The sequence below is a fragment of the Crotalus tigris genome, unplaced genomic scaffold (genome assembly GCF_016545835.1).
Source record: "Crotalus tigris isolate CLP2741 ecotype Arizona unplaced genomic scaffold, ASM1654583v1 scf7180000018301.7375997, whole genome shotgun sequence".
Classification (NCBI taxonomy): Eukaryota; Metazoa; Chordata; class Lepidosauria; order Squamata; family Viperidae; genus Crotalus; species Crotalus tigris.
Window position 1 is genome coordinate 2,913,723 of NW_024096931.1, and position 22,985 is coordinate 2,936,707.

Sequence of the window (22,985 nt, forward strand, 5' to 3'; positions counted from 1 at the left end):
TTCTGGGATCAGTAAAATTGAGGACCCAGATTGTTGGGGGCATGAGGCTGACTCTGTAAAACCATTTAGAGAGGGCTATAAAGCACTATGGAGTGATATATAAGTTTAGGTGCTAAGTGCTATTATGGTAAGTGATGGCAGATTGAATACTTCTTTTTAAGGCGTCCCCTAATTCCTTAGGTAGCACTTTTCTTTAAAAAAAATAGCTTTTTAAAAAAATAAAAGTTCTTGTAAAAGTTGCAGGAATTAATCTGTCCCAACCCTACAGTGTGGGACAATGACTTTTTTATGGCATTCATCTCTCTGTCTCTCACATGTCATGTTCAGTTTTAATGATGGGGCAGGAATCCACTCTGAGAGCTAGAACACTAGATTTCATGAATCTCTGTCTTGAATTGGACCCAGAGTCCCCTTGAATTTGAGCTTCCCAAGCAAGTTTTTCCCCCGTGCCATCACTCTGCTGAACACTTGATTCCCATGGCACTGACTCATTTCTCATCTTTTCTCGTCTTCATATCTTTCCTACTATCTTCTCCTATTGGTTTCCTAGGATTTATCGCTTCTTGTTTGTAACTTATGATTAATGATTATAACTATGATTTATGATCTATGACAGTGATGGCGAACCTTTTAGAGACCAGTGCCCAAACTGCAACCCAAAACCCACTTAAGCATCGTCGGGTGCCGGGTGGGTGTGGCCCATTGGGTGGGTGTGGCCCATTGGGTGGGTGTGGCTCATTGGGTGGGCATGGCTGCGGTGGTAACAGCAGACTGGGTGGGACTAAAAAGTTCAATCAATCAATTCCAACTTTGCAAGATCTTTTTTTTCCCCACAAAAAGTTGAAATTGACTGATTGAACCTTTTTTTTTTTTTTTTTGCACATGGCCGCGGAGGCCTAAAGCAAAAACTTTTTATAAAACCCAGCTGAAGGCCTAGGACTGGGGCAATGGCACGCGTGCCCACAGAGAGGGCTCTGAGTGCCGCCTCTGGCACCCGTGCCATAGGTTCGCCACCATTGATCTATGATCTATTATTTACTGTTTATATGTACAACATGAGCTTAAGCACCAGAGACAAATTCCTTCTGTGTCATTTCACATTTAGTTAATAAAGAATTCAATTCTGTTCTGTTTCTATTATTATTTCTATCTCTATTTCCATTCTCTATTCTATTCTACTCTACTCTACTCTACTCTACTCTACTCTACTCTACTCTACTCTACTCCACTCTACTCTACTCCACTCCACTCCACGCCACGCCACTCCACTCCACTCCACTCCACTCCACTCCACTCCACTCCACTCCACTCCACTCCACTCCACTCCACTCCACTCCACTCCACTCTACTCTACTCTACTCTATTCTATTCTATTCTATTCTATTCTATTCTATTCCCTATTCTATGCCATTCCATTCCAGGCCATTCCATGCCATTCTTACCACAAGAAGGGTTAAATCTAGAGGGTGCCCACCCTTCCACCCTCCTATCCTTCACCATTGCTTATGGGGAAGAAAACGAGCCATGGGAAACACTGCTGTTCCTGTTTTGGCAACATCTGGGACTGTGGGAACACTGTTTTCTATAGCTCCTAGTTGATCTAGATGTTAATCATATATGGTTTTCTTGACATTCAAGGCTTAATGGAAGCCATATTGCAGTGCCCTCTGAAATCGTCCCGATAAGGGGGGGAACACTGGGGAGGCCCAATTTGGGGCACTGCAAGAAAATCCTCATGTGGTGTGGGAAGGCGGGAGGCTCTCTCGGTTACCAAGATTCTCCAAGTCGTTCCATGTTGTTGGTAATGCTTTTAGTTCCAGCAGGGACTGAGTCAAGCTGGCTGAAACACGCTCAATTACTCAATTAAGGTTCAGTCCAGACACAGTGAAATGTTGATTTAATAGACCCAGGGGAATGGGAGTTCTGTTCTTAAATTAAATTACAAAATGATATAATTTCTATGAATCGGCATCGTTTGTGTAATGTCACTATGTAAATGATGCAAATCACTGCAAATTTAGCAGTTTTTTTCTTTTGCATTTTAAAATATCCCAAATGCTTCAGCTGCACTAGACATGTCCTTTTCAAATGGTTGTCTGGACCGCCTACCCATCTGCAAAGTTTTCTGTATCACCTACCTCCAGTTTATCCACCTAAAATCCATTGAATGGAATCCATAAAATCAAGGTGTTGTTTCTTCCTTTAGGGTTTGCCAATGCTGAACAAAATACCAGGCTGATTGGCTTCTTAAGTGAATGAATTCTAAGAACACCAGCTTCATACCTGGTGAACAGAACTGCTTTGGTGACCTCTGCTCATTTTATAGGAATTATAGTAAGTCCTGCTGATGCATCTCGGTCTTTGGGTAATTCCTACCTGGTTACTACCTATAATAGTTTAGGTGGTGTCCAAGTGGACCATCACCTAAGTACCGGTATAAGCCAACAGTGTGTTGCAGCTGCCAAAAAGGCCAATTGCATCAACAGAGGGATAGCATCAAGATCATGTGAAGTGTTAATGCTGCTTTATACTGCTTTGGTAAGACCATGCTTGGAATACTGTGTCCGGCTTTGGTCTTATCAAAAAAGATGTTAAGTCTCTAGAAAAAGTGCAGAGAAGAGCAACAAAGATGATTATCGGGCTGGAGGCTCAGTTGTATGATGAACAGTTGACAGAACTAGGTACCTCTAGTCCAGGGGTAGGCAACCTTGGCTCTTTTATGACTTGTGGACTTCAACAATTGTGGAATTCTGGGAGTTGAAGTCCACAAGTCATAAAAGAGCCAAAGTTGCCTACCCCTGCTCTAATCTAACAAAAAGTAGGATTAGAGGTGACATGATAGTTATCTTCCACTACTTGAGGGGCTGTCACAGAGAGAAAGAGATCGACTAATTCTCCAAAGCACCTGAGGGCAAGACTAGAAGTAATGGGTACTTTTAGAACCAACTTAAAAGGAAGGAGAAATTTCCTGACTGTGAGAACAATTCATTGGTGGAATACATGGCCTCCTGGTGTTGTGGCTACAACATGCTGGAGGTTTTCAAGGAAAGACTGGAAAACCATTTGTCTGAGATGGTATAAGATCTCCTGCCTTGAACAGGGGGTTAGACTAGACCAGGGATAGGCAACCTTGGCTCTTTTATGACTCGTGGACTTCAACTCCCAGAATTCCAGAGCCAGCATGCTCTACTCTACTTCTCTGATTGCTGTTCTGGTATTATGACTAATAGAGTTGCTACATTTTGTTGTTCTGTACATGCAATTTCTCACTCACTAGGTTGATATATATGACATAGATTTGTTATAAATTTGGAGTCCTATGGCACATTTTTCACATTAACAGATTGTATTAAAAGGCGCATGCTTTTGTGAATATGAAAGGCTACCCTGTACAGGTGAACCCATGTTTGCAAGCTGTGCAATTCTTAAGGCTTCATGATTGCTACTGAACCTGGCCCACAAATTTGACTACCATAATAAACCTGGGATCAATCTTTCCTTAGCTGGATTTACCAAGCGTTAGAGCATGACTCCAAAAAGTCTCATCCGGTGAGGCCAGTAGGAATTATAATCCTAATTAAACCTGATCATTGAAATCCTTTTTTTTTCCTAATCAGGTTTCATTCATTTTAATGAAATACTTTGCATTAGAAAATATACTTCACAATCTTCCACAGGACATATGGCAAACTGGAAATGGTTCTACAAAAGTAGAAGCAAATTTGAATTAAAGAGCAGAAAGCTGAACAAGATTTTGATCTAAGAAAGTTTTAAATGGGTTAAGGGACTTGGAAAACGTTCTGCTTATAAGTTATTGATTTATTTTATTTATAACATTTATTGGCTGTCCATCTTATCGAAGGGTAACTCTGGGCATTTTCATTTTTTCATATTGGACTTTCAAAAGAGGCTTGTTAAAGCCTTGAAGAAATCTTTGTGATGGGATCAAAGAAGAATTGAAGAGAAATCAAATCCTAAAACAATATTTTATTGAAATTATTAAGACTATTAGAAGTTAAATAAAAGTAAGAAATATAAAGTTGGTTTATTTGATCAAGGTGAAAATAAGACTTTTTTTTTAATGTTCTGGCAACTTTTGTGGACTTTTTGCTGACACCAGGACTGAAAAGTTTTATGGATTTACTTATAGGTAAGAGATGGGATATGGGATAGCCATTTAACCGTATGGGGCAGTGATGGCGAACCTTTTAGAGACCGAGTGCCCAAATTGCAACGCAAAATTCACTTATGCATCGTCGGGTGCCGGGTGGGTGTGGCCCATTGGCTGGGTGTGGCCAATTGGATGGGCGTGGCTGCAGTAGTAACAGCAGACTAGGTGGGACTAAAAAGTTCAATCAATCAATTCCAACTTTGCAAGATCTTTTTTTTCCCGCGAGAAATTGAAATTGACTGATTGATTGAACCTTTTTTTTTTTTTTGCACACGAGGCCTAAAACGAAAAGTTTTTATAAAACCCAGCTGAAGGCCTAGGACTGGGGCGACGGCGCGCGTGCCCATAGAGAGGGCTCTGAGTGCCGCCTTTGGCACGCGTGCCATAGGTTCGCCACCACTGGTATGGGGTTTACAGCAATATAAATGTGTTTATATTTATTGTAAAATGAAGGTCAGAAATCTTGCCTTTTTCTTTATTGTGTTCTTCCTCTTTTTTTCTTTCTTTCTCTTTCTTTCTATACTTTTTAGGCTTTCCTTCCATTCTCTTCTCTTTTTTCAGTTTGTATTAGCATCTACCATTTTAATTAAAATTCTTAACAAAAATATGTTAATATAGTTAATAGGCGGCATGCGATGTCTTGCACTTAACTGCACAAAGGGAGGGATTGATCAAGGGATGTGTGTAGCTGTTTTGCCTTCACTTGCTCAGTCTGTGGGTCTGCAGTCTGTTTCCATTCCGTCCCAGGAGAAGGACGTTTCTGAGGCTCCAACAGCAGCAAAATTACTACTGTTGTTCCGATAAACTCCCAGCCTTGAGAAATCACAGGAAGATTTTCCTCTCTCTGCTCACAAACATGCAGAGAATCGAGGGCTCCCAAATTGCCCTAGAGTGAGAGGATTTCCCCTGTTTTCTGATGGCAAATCACTTGACGGTGGTTCTGTTTTCTTTTAATCTTAGCATCCATTAGAGAGCAAAAACATAAATGATATGGGAAGAAAAGGAAGCGCATTAGCTCAGCTCTGGGCAGTTTGGTGTGCATTTTCTTCCTTACTGGTTGGATGCACATTCTGTGTATCCATCCTGGGCTTTGAGTAAATCAGCACCCAGCCCACATATATTCTCTCTCTCTCTCTCTCTCTCTCTCTCTCTCTCTCTCTCTCTCTCTCTCTCTCTCTCTCTCTCTCTCTCTTTCAATTTCTCTCTTTCTCTTTCAATTTCTCTCTTTTTCCTTCTCTCTTTCTCTTTCTTTCTCTCTTTCTATCTCTCTTTTTTCTCTTTCTCTCTCTTTCAATTTCTCTCTCTCCCCGTCTCTCTCTCTTTCTCTCTCTCTCTTTCAATTTCTCTCTCTTTCAATTTCTCTCTTTTTTTCCTTCTCTCTTTCTCTTTCTCTCTCCCTTTTTCTCTCCCTCCCTCTTTCTCTCTTTCTATCTCTTTTTTCTCTCTCTCTCTCTTCCTCTTTCCCTTTGTCTCTTCCTCTTTCTCTCTTTCAATTTCTCTCTTTCTCTTTCTCTTTCTCTCTTTTTTCTCTTTCTCTCTCTCTTTCAATTTCTCTCTCTCTCCCCGTCTCTCGCTCTCTTTCTCTCTTTCTCTTTCAATTTCTCTCTCTTTTTCCTTCTCTCTCTCTCTTTCTCTCCCTCTTTCTCTCTCTCTCTTTTTTCTCTTTCTCTCTCTTTCAATTTCTCTCTCTCTTTCTCTCTCTCTCTCTCTCAATTTCTCTCTCTTTTAATTTCTCTCTTTTTTCCTTCTCTCTTTCTTTCTCTCTCCCTCTTCTTCTCTCTCTCCCTCTTTCTCTCTTTCTATCTCTCTTTTTTCTCTTTCTCTCTTCCTCTTTCTCTTTGTCTCTCTCTTTCTTTCAATTTCTCTCTCTCTTTCAATTTCTCTTTTCCTTCTCTCTCTTTCTCTCCTTTTTCTCTCTCTCCCTCTTTCTCTCTTTCTGTCCCTTTTTTTTCTCTTTCTCTCTCTCTCTTTCAATTTCTCTCTCTCTCTCTTTCACACACACACACACTTGGGCCCAGCTGCCCTGAGAGGCTAACTCAAACCAGCCCCCGCCGGGCTGGGATTGGGGGCTGGCAGCCCCTGTCCTGACCCCAAGTGCAGGGGCTGGGCAGTGCTCCATGACCCTTCAGCTTGTTCCGTCCTGCCCCTTTTGTCAGCGGAAGGAAGGGGGCGGTCTTTTGTCCCGAGGGAAAGCCATCCAGCCCAAAACCAATAGAAAGCAACAAGATGATTAATTCCAGCTATGCTAATAAAGGCGCTGCATTAGTTCCAGTGTTTGGCAGAGGGAGGAGAAGCTGTTCTCCTGGGCCCGGCGTCATCGCCTTCCCTCTCGTTGCTTCTGCTTTGGATTCCTTTTTTCCCCCCTTTCAGCTGCAAACAGTTTAAAGATGGGTTGCGTCTCTTTTAATTATCATTGGTCTTTTCAACCTACTTTGCTGTCAAAACATTGGAAAAACCTTCAGAAATGTAATTTGTGTTCAGCGCGCTAAAATGCCCGTACGCTCAACCTTTCTTATTTGGCTTCTGGTTTCTCTGCTTTTTGTCTGTCTTCCTTCCTCTTTCGTTTGCTTTCCAAGATGAAACATCTTAGGGACAATCCTGCCTTCAGCAAAGCAGGTGTGTAGCAATGGGCAGGCATTCAGACCAACTGTGACAGGTATAGCGCGTGTACCCATACAAGATTAGGAAAAATACACACCTGTACACAGGTAGTCCTCAACGTACAACCATAATTGAGTCCAGAATTTCTGTTGCAAAGCAAAGCAGCGGTTAAGTGACTTTTACGACCTTTTACAATCATTCTTCCCACAATTGTTAAGTGAATCACTGCAGTTGTTAATAATCATAATAATAATAATCATAATAATAATAATAAGGTTGAAAGGGACCTTAGAGGTCATCTAGTCCAACCCCCTGCTCAGGCAGGAAACCCTATACCATTTCGGACAAATGGCTGTCCAGTGTCTTCTTAAAAACTTCCAGTGTTGGAGCATTTACCGCTTCTGGAGGCAGGTTGTTCCACTGATTAATTGTTCTCACTGTCAGGAAGTTTCTCCTTAGTTCCAGGTTGCTTCTCTCCTTGATTAGTTTCCATCCCTTGCTTCTTGTCCTGCCTTCAGGCGCCTTGGAAAATAGCTTGACTCCCTCTTCTTTGAGGCAGCCCCTGAGATACTGGAACGCTGCTATCCTGTCACCTCTTGTCCTTCTCTTCCTTAAACTAGACATCCCCAATTCCAGCAACCGTTCCTTGTATGTTTTAGCCTCCAGTCCCCTGATCTTTGTTGCTCTTCTCTGTACTCTTTCGAGTCTCAGCATCTTTTTAAGTTAGTAACACGGTTGTTATGGCTTCCCCATTGACTTGGCTTGTCAAAAGGTCGCAAAAGAGGACCATCACAACTATGTGTCAATTGCTAATTGTTTGAATTTTGATCACGTGACCATGGGGATGCTGCAACGGTTGTGTGAAAAATTGTCATAAATCACCTTTTTCAGTGCTGTTGTAACTTTGAATGGTCACTAAATGAGCTGTGGAAAGTCGAGGACTCCCTGTAGTTCATCTAGGTCATGTGTCAAGGATGAAACTTTGGCAGCTATGTGCTTCTGCATTTCAACTTGCCTTTAGATTAACGGGGGGAGGTGTTACTTTCAAGTGGGTTAGATGGAGAAATGAAACTTGTACGATTCAGCTGAAGACCGTGAGAGCCTGAAGCCTTTTCAAGGATACCCGAACAGGTGTGGATTTGAAACAGACGGTTCCCATAACAAAGTGAACTTGTTTATATGGACTACATAAGACTTTGGGGGTTTGACTGGGAAACGTATTGTTTAAGTCTATGAATTGGCATGGGAACCTCAGAATTAGTTTTGCTTCAACATAACCATGCTGTGTATTCAATAAACAGTAAGATTTTCGGAGACGGGATTAACCTGGAGTTTTAGTTGGATTCTCAAGCTGGATGTTGACATTATGTTTCTTGTCTGGTATACCTGGTATACATCCTGGTCCTGCCCTTTTCATCTTCTTGTTTTCTCTCTTACAGACCCAGCCGGTTCCCAACCCCGTGGCCTATTTCATGCACTGGTCGCCTTGGTGGTTCCATGCCTTTGAGACCCTCTTCAACCATTTCATAGAACTGGTCGTGCCTTTCTTTGTCTTCTTGGGGCGGCGCATGTGTATAGTCCATGGCGTTCTTCAGATCCTCTTCCAGGTGAGAGCTCTTCAGCCAAAGGGGCTTTCATCCCAGGTTTGGATTGAATCTTTTTCTGGATTCTCACAGCACGCCAAACTAAAAAGAAGGCTTGGTATCTACCTGCTAGATACAGGTAGTCCTTGACTTATGATCACAGTTGAGCCCTGAATTTATGTTGCTGTGTGAGAAATTTGTTAAGTGAGCGTTGCCCCATTTTATGACTTTTCTTGTCACAGGTGTTACGTGAATCACCGAAGTTGTAAAGTTAGTAACACGGTTGTTATTGGCTTCCATCATTGACTTTGCTTGCCAGAAAGTTGCAAAAGGGGATTGCGTGACTCTGGGACGTGGCGACCGTCATAAATATGACTCAGTTGCCAAGTGACGGAATTTTGGTGATTTTTTTTATGGGGATGCTGCAGTGGTCATCAGTATGAAAAATGGTCATAAGTGACTTTATTCAGTGTCTTTGTAACTTGGAACTGTCACTAAACAAATTGTTGTAAGTCAAGGACCACCTGTACACCAAAAACCTAAAGTAATGTTAAAAAATCTTACTACACTCTGAAATTTATTCAGTGCCATTGTAACTTTGAATGGTCACTAAATGAACTGTTGTAAGTCAAGGACCACCTGTACACCAAAAACCTAAAGTAATGTTAAAAAAATCTTACTACACTCTGAAACTTACCTCCTGGCTTTTCCCTGATAAGTCTGACTTAACATGTGTGAACACAAGCAAAAAGTAACAAATATTGGGTTGCAGATCCCCTTGTTAAGCATCAGGTCCATAAATGATAGCTCGTTGATTGACAGGATATTCAAATGATGAATTGTACAGTCGCAGCACCCAGCTTTCATTTGATCCATCCACGGAGGCCCCTGGCAAGGACACCTTCTCCCCAGAAGGAATAGGAGGGGGGGGGCTTTGATCTACCTTACATTGCTAATTCATAAAAAGCTTACTGGGGCAATCTGATTTGGCCGAGTTATGCAGATCCACGGGCTGTGCCTGTAATTTGGTTTGTCCCATGCGCAGACCGAAACCTCTGGCTATCTCTCCAAAAGAGCCAGACTCTTTTAATCAAAAACCAGACACCGATGTTAACTAGTTGATGCTATCCAGTTGGATAATGAAACATCTGTCAACAACCAAGCTCAGATAACACCAACAACCTGGTTCAACCCGGAGCTATGTGCGGTATATTCTCTCCTATTGAAGCTCTCCTGTTGGCTTTTTTTCTGTGGAGTGAGAGGGAAAACCTGTGATAACCTAACCCAGTGGTTCTCAACCTTTTTAATGCCGCGACCCCCCAACCGGTTGTAAGTTGAGGACTATCCAACCGGTCGTAAGTTGAGGACTACCTAACCAGTCGTAAGTCGAGGACTTTCCCTGCCCGGGAGCCCCGTGCATGCGTGGTGCCGCCCCCTGCGCCGGCCGAGGCGTAGCTGGCAAGCAACAGAGGCGGAGCAGGCCGACCACCGGCTGGGCCACCAGCTGGCCCAGCCTAAGGGAGGTAAGGCACGCGCCGGGCCCCACGCACGCCAGCAACCCTCCCTGTGCCCGCCAGCCTCCCACCTCCCACCCCTGGCCCTCTTTTACTTACATTTTTAGTAGTTGCTCAGCAGGGAGGGGTGGAAACTTCCAGACAGCTCGCCTTCGCTGCAGACAACTTGCAGCACCGTTTGCAGAATGGGACTTTTGGCGGGCTCAGCAGGGCAGAGACAGCCTGGACAATTCCTATTGGCTTTTGAAAGCCAATAGAATTAAACTCTATTCAAGAGAGTCTATTCTATTGGCTTTCAAAAGCCAATAGAATAAAAGGGAGTAGCACAGCTAAGGAAAAGGGGGAAAAAATGGCGGATTGCATTGTTTGGCGACCCCCGTGAAATGGTCGTTCGACCCCAAATGGGGTCCCGACCCACAGGTTGAGAACTCCTGACCTAACCGAAGTCATGGGCGTAGAAACGCCACTACCGGTTCGTTCTTTCCTCTGATCCTTCTAACTCAGGGGTAGGCAACCTCGGCTCTTTTATGACTCATGGACGTCAACTCCATGAGTTGACGTCCATGAGTCATAAAAGAGCCGAGGTTGCCTACCCCTGTTCTAACTGAATTTTCACTGGCCGATGCTACTTTTCAGAATGTCTTTTGAATGGTTTTGTAAGGCATGCACGTCCTAAGTTACTGAGCTGTGGTTAGGTGGGGAGCCCATGTTAAAACCCTCTGAGGTATTCTCTGCGATAGTCGGTCAATAAACATTGAAAAACAAACCAACCCAAATTGCCAAGCGGGACTTCTATTTGCTGTAATGGATGTTTACAGATCTGCAAAGTTTCCTAAGTTACAATCAAGGATCTCCAGCTAGACTCTGAAAAGAGAAATTGTCTTCTGTAGCAGTTCGTAATGGTCTGCTGCTAAATACCTTCCTCTCACTGCTCTTTAATTCACACTTAATGGCTGGATGGCAATTAGTCACCGACTTTCTCTCCCAAAAGACTCTAATGAACGAGAAATTAGTCCCAGTTGTTGCTCTTTGGCAGTTGGAGGATAAACAACCTCAGTTTATTGATTATCTACCGTTCTTTTTCTTCATTCGAAATGACTTTTATTGGCAGACCCTCAGCTCCAAGGGGAAACAATAGAGTGTAATGCCAATACCCCACTTGATTTGTAAGGTATTATTAGGCAGTTCGTAAGAGTTAAAGTGAAGTCACACAGTTAGTTGCATGTTTCCAGGTCACTTAGCAGAACCAGACACAATTTGTTGAGCCAAATGCATTCTGTAGCTCACCTCCCTTGCATGCAGTTGTGGGGACACATACTGAACATACACGCTTTCACATAAAGGAGGATGTTTTTCTGCTTGTAACATTTGTTATGGGAAATGGGGTTTTGTGAGAGGCGTACATGTTTCCCGGTCTAAGCAACAAATCCTTCCCTTGTTTTATAAACTGTTTGTGTGTGTGCATGTGGGTCTGTGGATCTGTGATGTACATACACACACACGCACAAAAAAAAACCCCGCCTTGCAAGTATATATATATGCCATTGGATGCTGTAGTAGAAAAGTGGCCCCTTAAAAATACATGTTGGAAAGTTTGCCAAAATATTCAAAAAAAGTTACCCTTTCAAAACTAAAAAGCAAAACAATATGCTAAAGGTCGAACGGTAAGTAATTTAAGAGTCCAGGGTCATCACTAGGACTGGCGTCAAATGATCCCCTCAAACAAAGAAAAAAAAATCAAATTAAATAAACAGCCAGCTTGCTTCGTAAAAGGGATGAACAAAATGGGTTGTGTCTGAACTCTTTCAGGTATAGAACAGCTCTTTCCAAATGGTTTGAAATCTTGTGGAAAACGAAATTACTCTTACGAATTCCAGAGGGTTTAGCAGCGAGATTGATTGCGCAGGTTCAGAAGCAATAGCAACTAGCAATTCTGAACCCCGAGGGCGGGTTCAGACTTCAGTTTTATACTTTCCTTTTCTCAGGAACAAAGGAATACACATTGAAATACTCATTGTAATACATTAGGTTCGTTTCTCACAGGTATACAATGGAGAGTTTGCTACATACCGTATATGCCGGCGTACAAGGCGATCCGGCATATAAGACGACCCCCGTCTTTGTCGCCGAGTCTCCTTCCTTGAACGTCGTCTTATACGCCGGAAACTACCAGTATTTCCGGCGTATAAGACAACTCGGCGTATAAGACGACCCCCATCTTTGGCGCCGATTTTAGCGCTTCTGGAAGTCGCCTTTGTACGCCGGCATATACGGTACATTGTATCCAAGTGCAATGCGCATTAGGTTAGTCACATGCTACTAACACAGCACTATTCCAGTAATTATGCAGACACATCATTATTCTAGTGATAGCATCGGCCAGTGAAAATTCAGTTAGAACAGGGGTTAGAACAGGGGTAGGCAACCTCGGCTCTTTTATGACTCATGGACGTCAGCGTGGCTGACTCGGGAATTCTGGGAGTTGACGTCCATGAGTCAATCAATCAGTCATTTTCAACTTCTCACGGGAAAAAAAAAGATGTGCAAAGTTGGAATTGATTGATTGAACTTTTTAGTCCCACCCAGTCTGCTGTTACCACCGCAGCCATGCCCACCCAATGGGCCACGCCCAGCCAGTGGGCCACACCCACCCAGTGGGCCATGCCCACCCGGCACCTGATGATACATAAGTGGGTTTTGGGTTGCAGTTTGGGCACTTGGTCTCTAAAAGGTTCGCCATCACTGTGGCCTACACCGTTTCTGACAGATGGCAGTCCAGTCTCTTCTCAAAAGCTTCCAGGGATGAAGCTCCCACAACTTCTAAAGGCAACTTCTGTTCCATTGGCTGATTGTTCTCCCTGTCAGGAAATTCCTCCATATTTCCAAGTTGAATCTCCCCTTGGCCAGTTTCCACCTGTTATTCCTTTTCTGGCCTTCGGGAGCTTTGGAAAATAGGTTGATCCCCTCCTCTCTGTGACAGCCCATTTGTGGGACTTTTGTGAGCCTACCCTTTGAGTAAAAGGCGTCTCTACTTCCAGAGCTTTGCTCTAGGATTCCTCTCCTGCCCCAAGTCCCTTTGCCGTGGGCCAGAGTCCATTATGTCAATGCAGCCGCCTCCCCAGTTCACCAAGAAGGGTGGGGCCTTGGGCAGAAGTCAAGGGGATGCAGGGCAGGCAAGCATTTCATTGGCTTCTGCCACGTCTTCCTCTGCTTCGACTCCTAATTTATGTTTTCGTTCTGTAAATGTGTCTACACAACCCAAAGATACTCTGTTTTAACTGTGGTTGCTTAATGGAGTTCCAACTCTCAACCAGTGTGGTTTCTTTCAAAATAAACCCAGTGCTGACTCTTGACAGGCTCTAATGAAAAACAAATTGTTTTATTATTTATAAAAAAATAATTGGAAAGAAACTTGAATTGGTTGTCGAGATGGGAACATTTCACCTTCTCAAAAACAGGGTTGGAGAAAGGGAATTATTTAGGAAGGGAGGAATTGAGCTCTCTGAAACCTTGCTTTAAAAAATACCTAACCTGGATGTCACTCTTGCTTTTTTTTTTTTAATCATGACATGTCCTCAGTTAATTGGAAAGGATGAAGGAAATGGGCAGGTAAACAAACCACGGCGTTAGTTCTGCATGGCAGTTAACGCCTGAGGAACTCTCTTCGAAAAATGAAAAACGAAAGTCATTGGAGGAATAAAATGAGCTTCATTTTGCTTTTCTTCTGGACTTTGGGAGATGGATTTCTTGGCCTTGTGATCAGCCTCACAAAGATATACCAACCGTGTTCATATAATAGATCAAAATGGATCATTTTTAAGAGCTCAGATCAGGTCTTTGGCCCGGTTACTTTAGGGGAACAGAAGTTTTAATTTTCGAGAATGGATAGAAGTAGGGTGGGTGTTTTTCCTGATGCAGTTTTCCTTCCCTTCCCTCTTCCTTTCCTTTCTTTCCCTTCCTTTCCTTTCCCTTCCTTTCCTTCCTTCTTCCTTCCCTTTCCTTCCCTTCCCTCTTCCTTTCCTTTCCTTTCCTTTCCTTTTCCTTCCTTCCCTTCCCTCTTTCTTCCCTTCCCCTTCCCTTCCCTCCCCTTCTCTTCCCTCTTCCTTTCCTTTCCTTTCCCTTCCTTTCCTTTCCTTCCCTCTTCCTTCCCTTCCCTTCCCTTCCCTTCCCTCTTCCTTTCCTTTTCCTTCCTTCCCTTCCCTCTTCCTTCCCTTCCCTCTTCCTTTCCTTTCCTTTCCTCTTCCTTTCCCTTCCCCTCCCTTTCCTTTCCCTCCCCTCCCTCCTTTCCTTCCTTCTCTTCTTATACTCCTTCCCATTCCCTTTCCTTTTCCCTTTCCCTGTTATATTTTATTTTATTCTATTTTATTTTACTGTATTTTATTATTGAATCCTAATACACACCAACCTTTCGGGTGAAATAAGTGTTTTTCACTTAAAGTAGCCCCATAGCAAGATAGGCAACAAATAATTTTAACCAATAAATCAAAGAACTTTGAGCTCAGGTCTCTGTTTGAGACTTCTGGTGGTCTTCATAGTCTTTCTGCTCGAAAGTCTATTTCTGGTGACTTTGGGCTTTCTCCATTCAGAGGTGTCATTTGGAGCTGGCATCGCTTAGCGGGAAAGAGGAGGAAGAGGGCCGTTGACCAAAGCAGGCGGCCTCATCCCCAGCATGGTTCAACATTTGGAAGGGTTGGACGTATCAATGCTTTTCACTGAAGGCAGTCAAATGTTCCTTGAGTAAAACTCGAGTGACTTCATTGATTTTTCTCGGCCGGAGCATGGAAGCGTGCCATTGCCTTTTTCCAAAAGAATTCTTTGATTTCTCCATCTAGGCTGCAGCCCTGGGCTTTGCTGGTCCTTTTTCCTTCCAAGTATTAACCAGGCCCAACCTGGCTTAGCTTTTCTTTAGACAAGCCAAAATCAGCTCTCTCCCTATCCAGATGAGGCAGCGAAACTAGTAATCTAAAACAGAATCACAGACGTTTTGCATTGACTGTTTTCTGGGGCCTTGTCCTCAGCAGACCAAAAACCATACAGTACGGAGAGACGTGATACAGGTAGTCCTTGACGTACGACCACCGTTGAGCCGAGAACTTAGATTGCTAAGCGAGAAATTGGTTAAGAGGGTTTTGCTCCATTTTACGACACTCCTTGCCACCGTTGCTAAGTCAGTCACTGCAGTTCTTAAGTTAGTAACACAGTTGTTAAGTGAATCCGGCTTCCCCATTTGACTTTGCTTGTCAGAAGCTCGCAAAAGGGGATCAGGTGATCCTGGGACACTGCAGCCGTCGTAAATATGAGTCAATTGCATCCAAAGGTAAATCACGTGACCCTGGGGATGCTGCAACAGTCATGTGTGTGAAAAATGGTCATAGGTCACTTTGTTCCGTGCCGTTGTAACTTTGAACAGTCACTAAGCAAATTGTTGTAAGTTGAGGACTAGCTGTATAAGTGGACCATATTCATTTTCTGTCTATCCTTTTCGGAAGAAAAGCAATCTAGATCACCAGAGAAGGACAGATGGTTAGAGAAGCACATCATGGAGCAGTTCGACAAATACTTCCCCCCCCCCAAAAAAAAGATATGTCTAAAGCTTCCCAAATTATCCAATAATATGAGATAAGTGGAGATGTAGGATAGAGAACAGTGGCATTGTGGCCCAGTGGTGAAGACGCTCACCTCCCATTCGGAAGGCTGAGTGTTCAATCCTAGGCAGAGGCAAATCTCTCCCTCCTGTTTTTGTTTGCCCTCAAGAAAAAATAATATGATAGCTTTCTTCAAATATGTGAAAGAAGGACAAAGCCTGTTTTTTTCTTTCACTCCAAAGAATAAGGGACTAAAGCAGAGTTTCTCCACTGTCCTTGAAATGTGTGAATTTCAACTCCCAGAAGTAAAAAATAAAATTAAGAATTCTGGGAGTTGAAAACCTTATATCTTAAAGGTGTTAAGGTAGAGAAACACTGGGCTAAAAGCCAAATGCTGGTTGAACAGTTAGAAAAAAGAACATCTAAACCAGTGGTTCTCAACCTTTTTAATGCTGCGACCCCTGACCGGTCGTAAGTCGAGGACTACTCAACTGGTCGTAAGTCGAGGTCTACTCAACTGGTGCAGCACCGTTTGCAGAATGGGACTTTTGGCGGGCTCAGCAGGGCAGAGACAGCCTGGACAATTCCTATTGGCTTTTGAAAGCCAACAGAATTAGACTCTATTCAAGAGAGTCTATTCTATTGGCTTTCAAAATTCTGTTTAAATGTTAGCAAAGCATCAGAGCCTTAGCAGAGTGGCTGAGCACTGATACCTATGAAGATGATGGACCAAGCAGAAACTGGCAGGCATCTGGGGATGCTTTAATTTGGCCTAAAAGACCATCTCCAAATGTAAGATTCTGCAAAGTCGAATTTGGGTCGGTCCCTAGGACCATAGATTTACTCTTCCGAGCTTTCGGATTCATGCTGTAGTCCATCTTTAGAGAAACTCTCTGAAAATCGTGGGACACGTATATTTGCCTTCATTGTGTAAGATTCTGGGTGGTTTTTAATCTTAACCCCCCCCCTTGAAGTATCATAATCATCAGTGGGACTAGCAAGGGAAGTTAAAAAAAAAAAGCAAGATGGCTAGCTTAATATTGCCATCAAGACTTCCCCTTTGGAGGAGATGACCAGGCTGAGCCCCAGGGAGGGTCAAATGCATCATCAGTCTAGAATCCCTTTGCACCCACAAGAGATCTAAGCCCAGCCCATCTTGAATTCCTGTGACTCTTATCTACCACCAATTTGCTTGGGCTGTTAGTAGCTCAGATTCTTGTAGAGAATTTAAGCTGGCAATAAATAAGAGCCGTGGTGGCGCAGTGGTTAGAATGCAGTACTGCAGGCTACTTCTGCTGACTGCCAGCTGATTGCAGTTCTGCAGTTCGATCCTGACCGGCTCAAGGTTGACTCAGCCTTCCATCCTTCTGAGGTCAGTAAAATGAGGACCCAGATTGTTGGGGGCAAATAATGCGGATTCTGTAAACCGCTTTGAGAGGGCTGTAAAGCATCGTGAAGCGGTATATAAGTCTAAGTGCTATTGCTAAATATACCCATTTGAACTGCCTGGATCTCCTGATTTCCCTGGTGCTTTTTTGTGCATGCGTCAGACTCACGCAGCTGCAACTGCCTCCTGCCTCCCAGAAGACACCACTAATAACTTTATTTATAATGAGGTACATACCGTACAGTTGATTTTTCTTTTCTTGGTTGGGAATCCATGATGTTTGTTTTTACATTTTAAGAATGTTTACTAGCATCTGAGCATGACTGAAGGAAATCAAATGCGATGGCGCTTCGAGACAGCTGGCTAGAACTAGAAATCGAGGTTTGAGGGAAGAATATTTGCTTCATCCCTCCATTTAAAATAAAAGTCAGAAGGTTTCAAAGCAGCAAACGTAGCTTAACGCAGGCTACGATCTGTCATTGTAAACATGCAGCTCAGCATTTCCCAGGCTGCATTTTTAGAGACTCGTCTATGCACTGCTAGAACTTCTGGGGTCTACAGCAGTGTTTCCCAAACTTGACCATTTTAAGGCATGAGGATTTCAACTCCCAGAATTCCACAGCCAGCAACGCTGGCTGTGGAATTCTGGGAGTTGAAGTCCACATGCCTTAAAATGGTCAGGTTTGGGAAACACTGGTCTACAGTTTACATGAAGATGCCATTAAATTGTCATTTGCATTTTGCGTAGTTTATTTTTCCAACTGCTGCTTGGTTGGTGCCAGTTTGGGTCTTAGTTGACACATTTAACAACCGCCAAGCTCTGTCTGAAAATCCATACCCATCTTCATATGCGCTTTGCAAACAGGAAACACATCTCTCCCTGCTTTTCTTTTAAGAAGGACACTTCTGTGTTCTGTTGAGTTGTAGTCCCTTGTGCAAAATAAATCTGGAAAGTGCTGCTTTCTTGTGCCCAAGTGTAATCTAGGTTTTTTTTGTGTGTGTGTAAATGGAGTGAAGTTTATATAAAAATATTCTCCCTGGACAAATTGCTTTTTCATTCCTAGTTCCAGGCCCTGCTGTTCTACATGAGTCACTGAGTTGGCCACTATCCTGACTGGAAGTCCAGCTTGGCACGTGCCCAGGGCTTCCTCTCCACACAGAACGGAGAAAGCTCTGCAGATGCTCACTGGCTTTCTCTGGAGAAACATGTCCAGGTTTCCAACAAAGGACCACCGGATAAGCAAACCCTTGTCTACCTCCAAGATGCAGCCTCAAGGGTGGCTCTTTACCACAAGCCTGCATTTCTGTGGCTCAGTTGATAGGAGCCTCCCAAAAGGCAGCCAAATTTCTTAGGGCCCCAAAGGCTCAAAGATCGATAGGATAGGATAGGATAGGATAGGATAGGATAGGATAGGATAGGATAGGATAGGATAGGATAGGATAGGATAGGATAGGATAGAGAAATGGAAAGGAATAGAATAGAACAGAACAGAATAGAATAGAATAGAATAAAATCTTGGAATAGAATAGGAATGGAATGGGATAGGATAGAATAGAATAGGATAGGATAGGATAGGATAGGATAAGAATAGAATAGAATAGAATAGAATAGAATAGAATAGAATAGAATAGAATAGAATAGAATAGAATAGAATAGAATAGAATAGAATAGAATAGAACAGAATAGAATAGAATAAAATCTTGGAATAGAATAGGAATGGAATGGGATAGAATAGAATAGAATAGGATAGGATAGGATTAGAATAGAATAGAATAGAATAGAATAGAATAGAATAGAATAGAATAGAATAGAGAAATGGAAAGGAATAGAATAGAATAGAATAGAATCTTGGAATAGAATCTTGGAATAGAATAGGAATGGAATGGGATAGGATAGGATAAGATAGGATAGGATAGGATAGGAATAGAATAGGAATAGATGAGGATGGTGATGGGAAAAAACTAGTCTAGTCTAGTCTAGGATAGGATAGGATAGATACGATAGGATAGGATAGGATAGGATAGAATAGAATAGAATAGAATATAGAAAGACTGGACTAGACTAGACTAGACTAGACTAGACTAGACTAGAATAGAATAGAATAGAATAGAATAGAATAGAATAGAATAACAGAGTTGGAAGGGACCTTGGAGGTCATCTAGTCCAGCCCCCTGCTCAGGCAGAAAACCCTATACCATTTCAGACAAATGGCTGTCCAACCTCTTCTTAAAAACTTCCAGTTTTTAAGGTACATCCCCTGATTTTTCTTTCTTGCAGGGGTGACCACAGAAGAGGCTCCAAAAGTTAATAAAAGTTAACAAGGTCTCCTGCCTTGGTTAGGGGGTCAGAGGAGAAGACTTCCAAAATCCCTTCCAGCCCTAGGATTCTAAATTCTGCTGGCAGCCCCCCAACTGAAGTGTTCCCCCTTTTTATTCACATAAAATGCAGGTTAAAAAGGGGGAAGGAGCTTTGATGGTGTGATTATGGCTGTCAATCTGACTTTTTTTTTTTTTTACATGCCCCAGATGATCTTGTCTCCTTGCCTTTTCCATAACAGCCCTGTCCTCAGGAATAACGTTTCCCTCAAAAGACTAACTTGGCCCATCCCTGCTGCTATTCCATAAATTGTTTAAGACCTGTTTTTTTTTTCCAGACAGTCTTTGCAAGCAGGCAGATGTTTGAATGGTCTTGCACAGAAGTGGTGCCAAATGATAATTGATTAGTGATATATTTGATAGAATGAGGATTCATTTTGCATGGACTAAGCTCAATAAGGCTAATTTAATTGTGTGCATTACTGGAATAATGAATGTAAATCACTCAGCATCAATTTAGACGGAGGGGCATATAAACCTTAGTAAATATATTCTGGAAGCAAATAGCTTGTTATGAACTGAACCCTAGCCTGCCAGTTAGAAAACATGGTATTTATATAACACTTTGAACGCCCAGAGCACTTCACCCCTCTTCCAGTTATGGCAGAAGCTCGACTTTTTCCAGCTGCCTTGGTGGGCAGCGCAATTTGGAAGCTTGAAAAAGATCCAGCTCTCTCTCCTTCTGCACGCTCTGTGTATCCTCTGCCTTCAGTTCCCACCTGTGATTCCCCACATATGTTTTGAAGAAGACCTCAGTAACCTGCTGCAAGGGATTATACAGAAAACACATCCTCTTCCTTCTTGGCTAACCTCTGCACATCTGGATGTTGTCTCTCATGGGCCACCAATTCTGCCCTTGGAGCACTTTTTTTCCTTTCCAGTGCTGGAAAGCAGAATCACCCAGGGAAGCTAGAAGATTCCGGACAAAGAAACAGAAGGGCCGTCTTCTTCACTCAGAGCCTACTATTGGGTGTAGGAATGCCCCTCGTTATTTTAATTAGGGAAATAAGGTGTGTGTGTGTGTGTGTGTGTGTGTGTGTGTGTGTGTGTGTGTATGTATATATATATATATATATATATATATATATATATATATATAGGTCTTTGGTTGTTCGGGTTTTTTCCCGCGTAAAATTGGAAGTGTCTTGGCAACGTTTCGACGAAGTCACATTCGTCATCTTCAGGCTGGTGTTTTTAGCTTCTTGCTGCTCAAAGCAAGAAGCTAAAAACACCAGCCTGAAGATGACGAATGTGACTTCGTCGAAACGTTGCCAAGACACTTCCAATTTTACGCGGGAAAAAACCCGAACAACCAAAGACCTATATACAAATACCCGCGAAAACCTCAGAAAACAAATATATATATATATATATATATATATATATATATATATATATATTATATATATATATATATATATATATATATATATATATATATATATGGAGGATTAGGTATTGTATAGTATTAAGTGTCCTTAATACAATACAATACTCTTTTGATATCTCTTACTGGGTAAGATGGACTAAAGAGGTTTGTTACTCTTTAAGGTTGCTTTTATGAACGTTTGAGAGGCACCTCAGTCAACGGGTCTAGGACAACTTGCCACGGCCAACTTGCTGCAGGACAAGAGTTACACTCATATCAAAGAAATGGTGGAATAGAACCATTACAGAAAGGATGCCAAAGGAGGGACAAAATGAAGTGTGAATGACAAAAAATAATTGTTTCATTGTTTTAAATAATTGAATTATTCAATTGTCTTCTGGCGAGTTGTCTCGTGCCTTGTTGACCGTGGTGAGTGGACCCTGGCCAGTTGACTGTAGCAAGATGGCCGTGACAAGTTGGTTGCGGCAGGTTGTCCATCTGGTCGGTGAACACAGAGTCTATCTGTGTCTTTGGCTTGATCGAGCCCTTTTGGTTATGTCAAAGTTTGTAAGTCTTCCATATCAGCCTCCTCTTTCCCCATGGAAGGAAAAAGAAAAGGCCATGCACATCTAGAATGCAGTTGACTATTCACCATCATTGTTGCATCAGTCCAAGGTCTTTTTTTTTTTTTAAGAATTGCAACTGTCATCAAACCAAAAAAAAAAAAGCAGTTGTCTCCTTGTAACCTGTTCCTTGGAGGCACTTGCCTGCTCACACTTGGGAATAATGTCCTGAAAGGTGGAGCTTGGCCTCCAGGTTTGATGGACCCAGGTTCCTATGGTTGCTGGTCATGCTGGACGGCCACTGAGGGATGAGACCCAAGTTGGAAAAAGCTGTCTTGGATCCTTATTCATCAGATTCCTGAAGGAAACCATTCAAATCAGTATGAAAGGACATTTTTAATTTTGGAATGAAGAATTCCAAAAGAGTACATTAGAAAGTATGTTAGCATTGTCAGGGAGGGGATGAGGAGAAAGCACAAGCTCATTGCAATGCACTGTTCAAGATGGGGGTCACTGCAAATACGTTGCACCTCTCTGTCCCTAGGCAGGGCTGCACCAGAGAGCTATGCCTGACCAGGATCTCCAGGGTTGTGACTTATACTCTCCTAGTTCTGGTCTTGGAACAGAGAGGTTGAAGTTCTAGGATGTGGTTTATTTTTTACGATGTGAGTTGGGCAACTTCCAAAAGGCACAGGATGTTTTGGACTCTGGTTTAAGGAGATGTTGGCTAAATGGGACAATTGAAAGAGTGTCCTGTTTCTCTTTTCCAAAACAAAAACGGGTGTGGCGGAAGCGTTTTGGAGACTCAGAACAAGCATGAAAATGTCAACAGGAAGACAAGGATCCTTTGTGCCATATCAGAAAAGGGCATTAGGTCCGTCTCCAACCCGTAGAATCCCTAGAGAAGAAAAAAGTTAGCAAGGGGCGGAAAAAGATCTCTAGTGGAGTATTAGGAGAACTCATATCAGTTGTCACAGTAAGTCTTAACCTCAATGGATCAAACTTCTGGGTTGGCTGGGGACGTTTTGAAGGTCAGGCATTGAACTGGGATGATGTGTGAACTCACTACATGTTGCATATTGGGAGTCTGTCTTCCTCCAGCACAATTCTTTCCATCGTTGTGATTCTTTTCGCTATTTTTTTTTTCTATTTGACGTTTTAGTACAGTGGTTCTCAACCTTTTTAATGCCGCGACCCCCAACCGGTCATAAGTTGAGGACTACTCAACCAGTCGTAAGTCGAGGACTACTCAACTGGTGCAGCACCGTTTGCAGAATGGGACTTTTGGCGGCTCAGCAGGGCAGAGACAGCCTGGACAATTCCTATTGGCTTTTGAAAGCCAATAGAATTAGACTCTATTCAAGAGAGTCTATTCTATTGGCTTTCAAAAGCCAATAGAATAAAAGGGAGTAGCACAGCTAAGGAAAAGGGGGGAAAAATGGCGGACTGCGTTGTTTGGCGACCCCCGTGAAATGGTCGTTCGACCCCAAATGGGGTCCCGACCCACAGGTTGAGAACCACTGTTTTAGTACCTGTGTAAGTCACCCAGAGTTACTTTTGGATTGCTTGAGTTCCATTATGATTTTTATGAATGGCTACTGCTAACTTGGGGATTAATCGCTTGGCCAGTTTTCCTTCAATCCAAGAATTCTGTAGAAGTATCATATTATGGTGGTCCTCAACCTTTCTGGCCCCATGGATTGGCAGCAATGGGCTGGTTGTGAGGAGGGGAGGGGATGAATTCATGTGCACAACCTAATGCATGTGCAAATGGAGCTTTGCACGCTTATCCACTGCTTATGTAGCCCGATTCCCAATGGACCGCAGACCGGTAAC

At 42.8% G+C, this 22,985-nt stretch overlaps 1 protein-coding gene across 7 annotated transcripts in view; it reads left to right on the plus strand.

Moving 5' to 3' along the window:
* LMF1 (lipase maturation factor 1) overlaps window positions 1-22,985 on the plus strand; it is a 170,264-nt gene that overhangs the window by 97,442 nt on the left and 49,837 nt on the right. For all 7 annotated transcript variants that reach the window (XR_005557480.1, XM_039349758.1, XM_039349759.1 and 4 more), the window contains one exon: window positions 8,212-8,379. Coding sequence is in view for 6 of the 7 variants with exons in the window: in XM_039349758.1 (XP_039205692.1) it covers window positions 8,212-8,379 (168 nt within the window). In the remaining variant the exon portion in view is untranslated. The remainder of the gene's footprint in view (window positions 1-8,211; window positions 8,380-22,985) is intronic.